At 38.2% G+C, this 12,320-nt stretch overlaps 1 protein-coding gene across 6 annotated transcripts; it reads left to right on the forward strand.

Moving 5' to 3' along the window:
* Positions 1 to 243: 243 nt before the first annotated feature.
* On the forward strand, positions 244 to 12,320 carry LOC139978902 (uncharacterized). Of its 6 annotated transcripts, XM_071989465.1 has the most exons (6): positions 244 to 636; positions 2,005 to 2,393; positions 4,149 to 4,321; positions 4,506 to 5,735; positions 9,136 to 9,221; positions 10,583 to 12,320. In XM_071989465.1, exons 4-6 carry the CDS (start codon positions 5,302 to 5,304, stop codon positions 10,837 to 10,839), a joined length of 777 nt encoding a protein of 258 aa, XP_071845566.1. In that variant the 5' UTR covers positions 244 to 636; positions 2,005 to 2,393; positions 4,149 to 4,321; positions 4,506 to 5,301; the 3' UTR covers positions 10,840 to 12,320. The 6 variants fall into 6 exon arrangements, with proteins under 6 accessions (XP_071845566.1, XP_071845569.1, XP_071845565.1 ...); XM_071989468.1 differs by lacking the exon at positions 2,005 to 2,393 and having other exon boundaries at positions 244 to 640; XM_071989464.1 differs by lacking the exon at positions 4,149 to 4,321.

Genomic DNA, 12,320 nt, shown 5'->3' on the forward strand with positions numbered 1-12,320 from the left:
TCGCACTTTTGAAGAATCTTCAATTCTTAGCAATTGGAAACATAAGGGAAAAAAGCTCCTTTCACGCTCTGTGTTACACCCAAGGTTAAATATTTATGCTCTTCGTTGCCCCAACACTGTATTGTGTGAATATAAACGAATTGTAGTTATCATATCGCCTTCCACGCTGTATGCGCTATAATCCCTAGGGAACCTGAACAATAGAAATCCACCAGGAGGCGAGAGTGAAGTTATTCAGACTATACAGGACACTTAAAACTGGCCTATTGTGTCCCTGTCAAAAGGTTCTGCAAACACAAAGACCGTTATATACATCATACGTTTTGTTCAATATATAGCCTATAGTGGTATGCACATAGGCTATGACCATAATCATTGTCCAATATGCAGCCTAAGAAAGTCTTGATGTCAAATATTTACATTTCAACTTTCGAATCGTTGACAACTTTCATTTAAGGAATGCGTCGAAAAGAGTATCGATATTTCCAACAAGGCCTTAAGCATCTTGTTTATAGTGTCAAGAGAAGTATAGGCACATTGGCAGCGATTGATGAAGAATCTTACAACAAATCAAGACAAACCAGAGAGAATATAACGAAAACCAACTAAAAGAACAGCCGGAGTGGACTAAGTTTAGTATGTATGTTTGAACTTGTTTGTAGATTATATAGGTCATATTTTGTAGTGTGCGAAGTGGATAAGCGTACAGGATAAAACCTCGGTGTGTAAGAATACGTAGAATTATAAACAAAGAATTGAGGTATATGGTAAGGTAGTATACTGATGAGCTAAGGACTATAATTGGAGTATCGTCTGAGTATGTAAAATGTAAACTAAAAGAGCAAAAATATTGTCGGTTTTCCATCCTATAGTTATTTATATAGATCGATCGACATCGGTTAACCGCACATTCCGTGAATTGACCCGCGTGTCTGCAGGTTAATAGAGGCTAGTTACAAGCAAAACATGAGACTCAGTGATATCTTTACGACAAGTGGAATATAAATTTGCCTTGCGTGTCGAAAATGATCTCGTTTCGTCAAATTTCGTCTTAGATTCGGTATATAATATATTCATGTTAACCTTTAAATTGTCATGAATTACATTGAGTGCTTTGGCGACTGCAACTATACACAAATAACAACAATAATGAAAAACTATTTAGATAAAAAGTGAAGATTCTACCATTTCAAAACTGACTCGAAAAAGATATTGGGAACAGCCTAAAAGATGGTAAGAATGTCAGTTCGATTGGGACCATACCGTAGTTTCTTATAGAAAGATTTTTGTCAAAATTATTCATTCTAAAGCATTTTTCCAACTCCGTCGTAGCCTTCAATTCCACGCTGACCCTAGTAACCGTCAGTTTAAAAAAAAGCTAGTTTTTCTATCTGAAAGGGGGACATTTACGCTATGACATAACCAGCCAGTGTATCTAGAGAGGATTTCCAAAGGCGTAGGACTACCCCTACCAGAATATTGCGAAATAGGATCCAGCGAAGTCTACTTTTATAGCTCTTTGCATAGGCCCTATACATATTTGAATACACGAAGCTGTACCCTGGTGTTCATGTACATACAATTGATAGCTGTCACCGTGTGGACCTACTTTTACAATATTCTCAGTCCCCAAGCGCAGATTGGGGTATAAGGAAAGGAAGGGGAGGGGGTATGGGCCCATAATTTATAGTCTGTAAATACGCCTCACAATGTACAATTTGACGCCTTATATTTTCTTATTTTCTGGACGAGGACCCCATGATCCCCTATATTGGAGTCGGTCCAAACGTCCTTGATCCCCCTTGTTATCTTATACCAATGGCATAAGGCTAATCTTGTTATCGTAACTATAGCGATTCAACAATAAGTATAGTTAAGAGGCTTATTTCCAATCAGATTGGAACTGTTTCTTTTAAATCAAAGGGTGAGATTATAACAACAGCATCAATTCAAGTTTGTATAAATGGATATTGGTGAAGTTATGAATACTCAATTCGATTTTAGGCTGGACAGACACAGCTTAAGGGCAGGTCACTGGTCTTACACACTTGGTCCAGTGAATGACACAGATTAGTGCATGCACCGATGGCATTAATTGTACGTACTCCATCGACTCAAGGCGTCAGTTTATACGGAATCAAATATAATGGAAGACCTACAAACAGATCATGCGATGAAATGCAGTATTAACTGGATCCACTTTTTCGGTTTCGACGTATAGATCTCAGACTTTTAGTCACAGTGAAAAGATAAACAAAATTCAAATTTGATCGGATATAGGATACATATAAATGTTGTCTTTCTATATCAAGTCGGTATTAATCTGGAACCGCTAAAACATCACTACACCCCTGCAGGAAAACAATTAAGTGCTCCGAGAAGATTTCCCAGAGGTGCAGTATATATATTTTTTATAAATAATCACACTTGTTTGCACTAATATATCTTCCGGGAGGAATGCGTGTGTAAGATGTTATGCTCGCTGTAATAACATCATTTTTCCTATATAGTTTGATTCATGGTTACAAGTAGACGAGAGTTTTATAATATATTTGTCTTGTAACTTAGTCGAAAATGATCCGATCAGATCGTGTTATCTTAGTCTTGTTTTACTCGTTTGATGAATCTGAAATTCGTTTCATTTCTAATACATTTAAGAAATGATAGTCTGTTAAATATAGTTGACATTTGCATCGTATCCATGACAACGTATGACGATATGTTGAACAAGGTTCTCAAAAGTATATCTTTAAGCCACACGTGTGTAAAATTCTGACTTAGGTCTGACTTAATTTGCATAAAAGATTACAGGCGAGTGTTATTGATGGCGTCTTTTAGTTATGAATATACTCCATGCTGGTAATTACAGTTGTTATCGTTATAAGTAATCCAACAAGGTCAGATTGTCAAATTATTTGTTATTCTATGTCGTATATTTACTGTACTGTATCGTAAAGATCTACGGCATATATTTTGTCTTCTCTGTATGTACGCGCTGTTCATTTACATGGGGATAGTATAATTTATAGCCTATTGATAGCGCTTTCTGGGATGTTGTTCTCACTCAACGGAGCTATGAATATTAAAGTCAAACAGCAACGGTAATTCTTTAAGCAGTGAGCCAATTTAAATGCAAAAAACTATATATATATTAAAAAAAGAAGAGAATTCAGAATCGTTTCAGCCCCATTGGGTGCATTAAAAGAGAAACGAATTACTTGCATGGTTAGTTTTCTATCTTCCAAACGACCCTTTTTCATATAAAACTTGTTTACTTTTTGTTTGTTTACTTAATTAAATTAAATTCCCTTGTCTACAAACTGATAAATGTATACCAGCCTCGATCCTGAGAAAAAGTTCTTGAAGTGAAAAATTATGATGATGGTTTCCAACGATGTCGTTCGATTGCAAAACAAGATCATTAACTTTTCCCGAGCAAATGTTTTTGTATTCAGTTAACGACTTAGCTAAGATTGTGGTACAATTTGCATACCATATACATATAATGATGACAGATAAATTACTACAGGCCCGGGTATACATATCATAGACGATGAGATATATACACATTGGAGCATGGTTAATTTTAATTACGGCGTTCCATATAAATGGGCGTTGTTGTAATATGTCCTCTCCGTTTATACGAGTCAACATGAATTGATTGTGCTTGCTCGTGCATTTTGTCACGAATTCACCGTCTTCGCACCGGCATCAATGCCAAAGTGTTTACCCAGATTTTATTTTATTTATTTACGTTAAAGTAACTGCAGACACGACAATAAGCATTTGACCCGGCACGTGACCACATTGTACGTCACACCATGCATGCACTAGCCTCGGTTAGCTTCTTCTCTCAATTAATACACATATATGTAATACACATTTACCACATGACTATGTCACCTATTTCACCGTACTGCTCAAGAACATACCGAAGATTTCGTTTCTGATTTTGCAAAAATAACGTTTCCCATTGGGGGATCCAATTGGGAACATATGTTGCATATGCAGGCCGCAGTCAAAATTTCTCTTTTTATCAGAGAACCATGCTTTGTGTGTTGTTGGGACTGCTGTCGTGGGAGTCTGTAGCCTGCGAGGCTAGACAACAACCTATAATGTTGTTCTAACTGAACTTCTTTTTAATATAGCTTTCGTGCGATATACACGACAACTACGAAGGCATTTGAATGACCTGTAGGAGGGTAAAATAGACGCTCGCTCGAACAACAATATCCTTGACCGCTGAATGAAGTTGATCTTGAAATCAGAAACTTTAGAGATGATGAGCGGTCACGTTGCCATGGGGATGTCTGTCTAGCTGGTAATTAATGCTTAAACTAGGACGTTGTAAAATTTCGGCATCGTATATAATCGACTGGATGAATGCATTTTCAAAGGTTGTTATCAACTTTGAAGAACCAATCGTGCGTGCATGGAAGTAAAGTAGTAGTACACTTCCATGAATAATTCCTAACAAAAAATATTGACATTTGTTATTGTTGCAGAATCTCAGGGAGAATTACATCGAAATGTAACAGAGAAATATATGGATGGATAGGACAGCTGTCTCGCGCTGATGCATCTCTGACACCGTCAAACTTTGATATATATAGGTTGATGACTGACGTTACATGGGCCATATCCAGTGCTACCCTGACATCGACCAGTGAGTTGTTCCATAACAACCTCCCTGCATCGACGTTCTCACATATAGCGAATCATATCAATATTCTCATTTATATAAGTTGCGAGATAGCGAAACTTTTAATCGTAAGTTTGATGGGGTAGACGTCTGTGTCCGGCTCGTTATGTGTTTTTGTAGATTTCACCACCGTTTTATTGATTAATTGAAAAAGTTATACATTAACTTGGATTACAGAGGGGAAAAGAAGAGAGAAGTCCATGAAGGCTTTCTGCAAGTTACTAAAGAAAATTCCGCGAAAACTGGTGACTTTGAAGACAATGCGACAATATCATTTACAAGGTATCTGATGGTAGCCTATATTATGCACTTTCTCCTTGAACAAGCTACCAGTCTGGTCTTTAAAAATAAAACGAATACGTGGAATATTAATCTCGACAGACCAGCACTGCGGGAGTCAATTTCGCAGTACAGAATCCCATCACCTTAGGCAGTGTCACATCTCGGCTTTATACACACCATTCAAATTCGCTGGCTTCAAGTTACTGTACGATGTTCAAAGTGCAGGTCAGGCTTATATATACGTAGGCCTACATTGTATATATGTGATATAGGCCAATGTGGTATTTGCATATTGTAGTCCACTGGGCCTAACCAACATGGATCCAGTGAACAGTACAAATAACAATTTTCACGAGATTGGCTCGCCAGGATTCATAAGCACAAAATCCTCTGTCTTTGAAGACGCGTTGGAGGTTCAGCATCGTCCGTTCTCTGCGATATCTTCTTCCTCTGACAAGGAGGTTGCATTCGAGAAGACTATAAACACACTAAGCGTGATAAGCTTGGTTGCCACGGCGATGACCATCTTATCAGTCGTTTTGATAATACGACTCGATTTTAAACAGAGTGAGGACATGATGGATTTAAACGGTACAGGATGGGGCGGGACAATTTGGTACAATAGTCTCTTGGATACAGGTACTGTGTTATCAAGCTTCTGTGTTATGCTTAATCTTCATTGCGTCATTGTGTGCATCAGCCAGTGTTACTTCGCCACTAAAATGATGAAACTACCTCAAGGCGAAGACCGGTGAGTATCAAGACGTACTAAACCTAATAAGGTTGTAAATAGGTATGTCCTCCTGAAACGCGTGAAAAGAAAGGTTAACTTGTTTTCAACTGAAAGGCAGGGGGATGGGTGGGTAGGGGCGGGGTCTTTTCTCGGGGGGAGGGGTTGGCGGTTGGGTAAGGGGGTTGGCGGTGGGGTGAGGGGTGAGGGGGTTGGTGGTGCAGGTGAGGCTATTGGCAGTGGGGTGGGGTGCGCGCATGGTCCAAATAATTTAACTCTTTCCCACCCGTCCGCCTGTCGGGATCCCTGAAAGTAGGCTACCACTTGTTTCAGGAGGATGTGTCCTTCTTAGTTATTCAGTTAACCTGTCAGTCTTAGTTACATATGGGATATAATATGTTTCGAGTGTGTTTGTAAAACACATTTTTTTAGCATCAATAACATACCTGGGAGCAACAGAGGCTACTAATGACCGTTAATATGGCTGATTGTGTTTATTACATACCCCTCCCGCCCAACACGCAGTGGCGTAGGCAAGGGGGGGGGGCGTGGGGGCGACAGCCCCCATGAAAGCTTGTCGCCCCCAGTCGTCCCCCACTGGGATTTTGGGTGTCGAAAAAAAATACATGTGCGAAAAATATATCATTGGTCTGAATGGTCTCGAATCTCCATGAATACCACCCATGAACGACCCTTCGACCGCGGACCGGCAGTAGGCCATAGTCAGGGACGTAGCCAGGGGGAGCGAGTGCTCCCCCTTTCAATGTCGAAAAAATGTTAAAAACTGTTGTTTTTATAGCATGGTATTTTTTCAGTACTCTTTTGATCTTGAATACTCCTCAGCTCCGTTTACTCGAATATATTCGTAGTAACATTCAAGCCTACTGATGCAGCTAATTACTTAGTTTGGCAGATGCAACTAGCTAAATCTAGCCTAAAGCCTATTACAAGCCTACAGTTGGCCACTGCGTAATAAAATACATATTGCCTAGCTAACTGCACTCGATGGAGTGTCGCGAACCGTATGCACAACAACGTCGACAACGTTCGTTCTCATCCTTTCCTGTGATTCGCCCTAAGTTGTTGCACGAACAGCATGTTATGAAGCTAAGCTAGCAATCGTACGTGATACGCACTTCCTATAAGTATTTATTACACTGCTAATACACTGCGATAACGATATTTGTTTTTAGGCCACTGCACATCTGGCTGTCTTACAAAATATGAAAGTTTATATTGTCCATCAGTGAAGTTCGTCAAATGTATTAAAAAGTCCAGACATCGGACAATAAACAAGAATCATCCAACTGGAAAAATTGAAAAGAGAACTACGTATGTTTGTCTCTCTGACATATGATGTAAAAGAGCATGTAAAAGAATTCAAACAGAAAACAAAATCTGCTGATAACATGATATCACATGATAATGATGAAACTGGCAAAACATTGCACCAGATCGTATCTAAGGACCTTCAATTGTTCAAAAAATCTCAAAGTGTGCTCCCCCTTTCAAATTCCTGGTTACGTCGCCGTCTATAGTTGCTGAAAAACCTGATGAAACATAGCGCATAGGCCGGGTTTTCACTTCTAGGACGTATCCTGATGCTCTTAAAACCGCTAAAAAAAAACAAATTTTCCAGAAAGGAGACAATACTATCGCTGAGAACTACCGGCCAATCAGTCTATCACCCTAATAATATTTCAGACGCAATCTTTGATGTCAGTTTGACATAGATGTCAGTTTGACATAGTTCGGTCATTTCAGTATGTTTCTTGGCTGAAAGCCCAGTCAATCTTTCCTTATTTTCCACGCGCAATTTGCAGATTTGTTGAAAAATGCCAATGCCGGTGTCAAACTGACAAAAGATATGTCATGATATTTCAAAGTAACTTACCAGACTGTGTTTTTTTCTATTTCACTTAACTATTTGATGACCATATCAAGACATGGGATCTCAAAAAAAAAGGATGTTGAGAAAACTTTAGAGCAGCTTACAAGGCCTGGGAAGTGTCATTTCCAACGATCTAGGAGGCCTTTTTAGCTAAAAATTTTCGGTACGCTGCGCGCCAACTCATAGTGGCGCTTCGCTTAGATAGTAACAAGACGCCCTCCCAGGAAATGGCCAAGCCCCCCAAGCGCCCCCACTGAAAAAATCCTGGCTACGCCACTGCCAACACGCAAACGTATTCATTATTTCAAAAATCTAAAGCCTTTTTTTGTAACTATAAAATGGGATTGGCGAACCAGTGACCTCAAGAGAGTCTAAATACAACTTCCTGTGTTGGATGACTGGAATATCCAACACTCAAATGCATAACGACGGTTTTCGTTATTCTATACAACAGTGATATATACAGTCATCACTTAATCAGTGATGTATTATACGATTTTCCCTCTTTTCGATACTTTCTCGTCAAATGGTGCATACTCTTATATACCTTTCAAATGACTTTCGAACAATTATAATCCATGAAAACATAAGCTTACTAATCAGTGGTGGACTAAAGGCATGGGGAAGCCTTTTATTAACATTTCAATTTGGTAACATTTGTTTTGGCAGTGAAAGAACATATTCATGTATATGTATTTTTATCACGATGGTTGAATCCGCCTGTTTCCTGTTAGCTCCCAGGTACATCAAGTTAACAGAATCAAATCACACATCTCTGTCGTTTGAAGAATCCCTAAATGTGCAAAGTAGAGAGAGGCTGTTATAAAAAAATAAAAAAAAGGTTCGGCCCTTCACCCTTACTTCAACTTAACTGCCAAGTTAATCATGTAACATTAGAGAAAAGGCACTGATCTGACACCGAACGGGACTGAAGTTTATTTTTCAACTAGAAATAGCAGAACATTGAAACATGCAATGGAGTATAGGCATGTTGGTACTCATTCAATTATTCATGCAAAAATATAACTGGTAGTTGTGATCCGTTGACTAAAAATTTCTGAACCATCTCTTGGGGTCCGCCTGGACATTAATGGGCCCAGGTTCAATGAAAGCGCGAACCGCCCAATGCTATACGCCTCTGGTAATTTTTTTAAGGTTGCAATTAAGCTAACAATGGATTCAAACTGATGATACGTTTCTCACCAAAAAATGCATGAAAAACGTAGTAATCAAATTTGATAAATACAGTGCCCTGTAGCATGCAGATAATTCGGTCAGGGTCCCAGAAATGCAGACATACAGTAGGACAAATTAATAGGAAACGACGGTGTAAGGTAGCCTACTTATTTACCTGCGTTCTCTGCTTATATTTTACAACTAAATATTTATTACATAGGCATGTTTAGAAAGGTGGTGTGTCTTGTGATTTTTGTCAATTATGTTTCCTGAACGCTGAATGAAAGTTATTATATATTTGACGTTTCTATATCTATTAACTTTCATATAATTTCATTTTTTCTGTTATAACAGGACAACTAAATATTTAAAATCGACGGCGGGTCTGAGGTTCTTCGCCATTAGTTCATTCGCTGTCAGCGTACCAATCTTTATCATAGGTGGGTATATTCAGTTCTCATGAAATAATAAAAACGGTGACGTCAAGGCCTCAACATTGTCCAGCCGCTTTTTGAGTTGCTTTGGATAAACTATTTTGTATGTTATTCGTGAACATGAGAGCCCACAGCAATGTTGTCCATTAGCCTAACCATAGTCAATATTCGTTTCATGTAATGACAAATGAGGTGAGCAGTGAAAATATGAGGTGAACAAGAACTATTGTTATAAGTTTGCTTGGGGCCACAGCTATGTAATCTTGTAGAGAGCAAAAGGGGAAAGTAAGATAATGGATTATGTGCTTAATTACTGATCAACTCTTTGAAATATGCATTTTATCTTTAAAATGGTAGTTTAACTTTTATGCAAAACGTTTGACCAAACTTGATTTACTTTGTTTAGCCGTGGTATGCAGGCTCTTTGAAAGTACATTGTGATTTGTATTGTGGTGGTCTGTTTTACCTATCTTATCGAACATTACAAACGTTAAATATCAACGACGTCATAAAACTAACACATGATGATCTGCCACCATTAACAATACTCTACAAAGCACATTTTTTTAGATAATGAAGATAACGATCACGAGATAATAATCACAAAATATGAAACAATTTCAGGTTCTCGATACTCTATAGGTCTATTTTGTTATTAGATCTATGTATGTTTAGAGCCTTAGTGTGATCACGTGCTATGGTAGGCTATACGGGAAATAATTGCTGATTTAATGTCCGAACGAATTAAAATTATTACCGGTATTAATTCTATTTAATACCGGCATTAATTCTCAGCCAAGCACCACGCAGCTGTATATGCCGGTATTAAATAGAATTAATACCGGTATATAACAGCATCACAATTCGCTAATATGATGGTCTATTTAATGCCGGTATTAAAACTATTAAATACCGGTATATATTCCATTAACGTCAGTATATATGCATTTTCATGTTTTTGATACTGGGATAAAAGGTATTAATTGCTGGCACATAATGTATGTGGGACATAAATGCTTTTTATGTCCGCATATATTACAATTAGTACTGTTTTTTAATTTGTTTAAGACCGGCATATGAAGCTGCGTGGTGATTGGCTGAGAATTAATGCCGGTATTAAATAGAATTAATACCGGTAATAATTTTAATTCGTACGGACATTAAATCAGCAATTATTACCCGTATCACCTACCATATACGTCACACACACACACTCTCTCCATCACGTGATATGCAACTTTGTACAAAAAAGACCGAAAAAACAAACATCTAGAACATTGACATGAATCCTATGTTACAAAGAATTCTCTGCTATTATAATCTGTCATCCAACCGTTTTCCTCTCTCATTTTCCCTCCTGTTTTCAGCTTTGTGTTCTTACCTGCTGATGGAGTTTCGTTTGATAGCAGCATCTCTGTCATCTGGTCTCCTGTGTTTAGGGGTCCTTATGATCTTCCTTAGTTTTTGCCATAGTGTGATACTTTGGCGGAGGGAAAAGACATTGGTGTCCAGAATTTATAAACCTAAATTTGACATAAGCCACATCGATGGAAGATTCGGCTTTTGCAATCATGTCGAGAAAGATTTAAATATTACAGATAGTAATTTGTCAACACTGGTATGACGACGAGTAACTATGTTAACCTGTCCCGTGCAAAGTTGCAAAGACTGAGTCTGTGATTTTATAATAGACCATATTTAGTACATCGATGAGACCTGGTATACCTTCACTAAATTTGTTGAGTCTTTTCCGCGACTTCGAACATTGAAATTTTGCCTCTTAAAAGTTTCATGAAGCATTCCATCTCGTGAGTCAAAACAAACTATAATGTTATCAATAAATACACATATGACATACATATGTTGTCAAAAAGTTTCGCCTATTCGCCGAGATCTAACGAATGAAAAAATTCAAACCCAAACAAAGATGTCCCGCTCTTGTCACTGTTTTTGGTCGAGATGGAAACATTAATGGGACGAATGCTTTCATCTCGACCAAAACAATAACAAAGAACGGGACACCTTTGAATTTTTCATTTCGCTCGATCTCTGCGAAAGAGCCAACATTTTTTGAGAAAAGTACTTTTTCATGAGAGTTTGGATTTTTTTACCGTACAACAGTACCCAACATTGATTATAAAATTAGCGATCGGTTTGTTCGTTTCTACTTAATAAGGCTTTAAAGTATTGCTCTTCTTCTTCTGTAACTGCATACGTCTATCAGCTGATAAGAGGAGAGGAACTATATACTATGGAGGACTGCAAGCATATCAGAATTTGTGCCAAATAAGAAGGATTGGAAAGTGAACCGAAATGAAGTATCACGTGATGGTATCAACGTTTATTGAGCGTCTGCCTTGTTACGCGTTATGACAACAACAATTTTTAGAAATGTCAAGATCTGTGAGAGCTTTCTAGCAATTAGGGTCAAGGGGTGGGGGTTGGGGATGTCCTTAAATCCTTCCTTGAAGTATCCCACTAAACTGCTCAGTTGAATTAAAATGCTAAACGACTCACCAACTAAGACACATCGGCTTCTAAAGTATGGCAAGTATTTCCAACTAAACGTCTATCAGCCGTGCATTAACTCTTGGCTGATGCAATAGATGTTTTTGCGGTTGCGGTTGGGGATCTAAATTGACTTATACAAGACTTACATTTTAAGGGAGGGTTGACAGGTATTGGGTGGGGCTAGGTCTCCGTCCCCATGGCTGAGTCACTGACTGTACCTCCTTGGTGCATGCTACCATCAGATGCATGTACTGAACATGTAAACATTGTAAGAGCACTGATGGATGCATGTATGAGAGAACATGAATTTGTAGGTAATAAAGACTGGGAAGGACGAAGCAAGGATCAATGCAATGAAGTATATGTCAGTAACGTACATCATACCTGGCATATCTTTTATGTTAAAAATATAAGAATTGGTCATGTTCGTTACGGAACGTTTCACTAACATTCATGAGAACTGTCACAGGAAGTTACCCTAAATCATACTTTAGGGTTCAAACCGTCATTATGTGATAATTTGTATGGTAATTGCAACTCTTATAAACGTGAAAACCCTTTGATAATTTGGGTAATAAAATGTCACGAAATTGA

Source organism: Apostichopus japonicus, chromosome 13 (genome assembly GCF_037975245.1).
Source record: "Apostichopus japonicus isolate 1M-3 chromosome 13, ASM3797524v1, whole genome shotgun sequence".
Taxonomy (NCBI): domain Eukaryota; kingdom Metazoa; phylum Echinodermata; class Holothuroidea; order Aspidochirotida; family Stichopodidae; genus Apostichopus; species Apostichopus japonicus.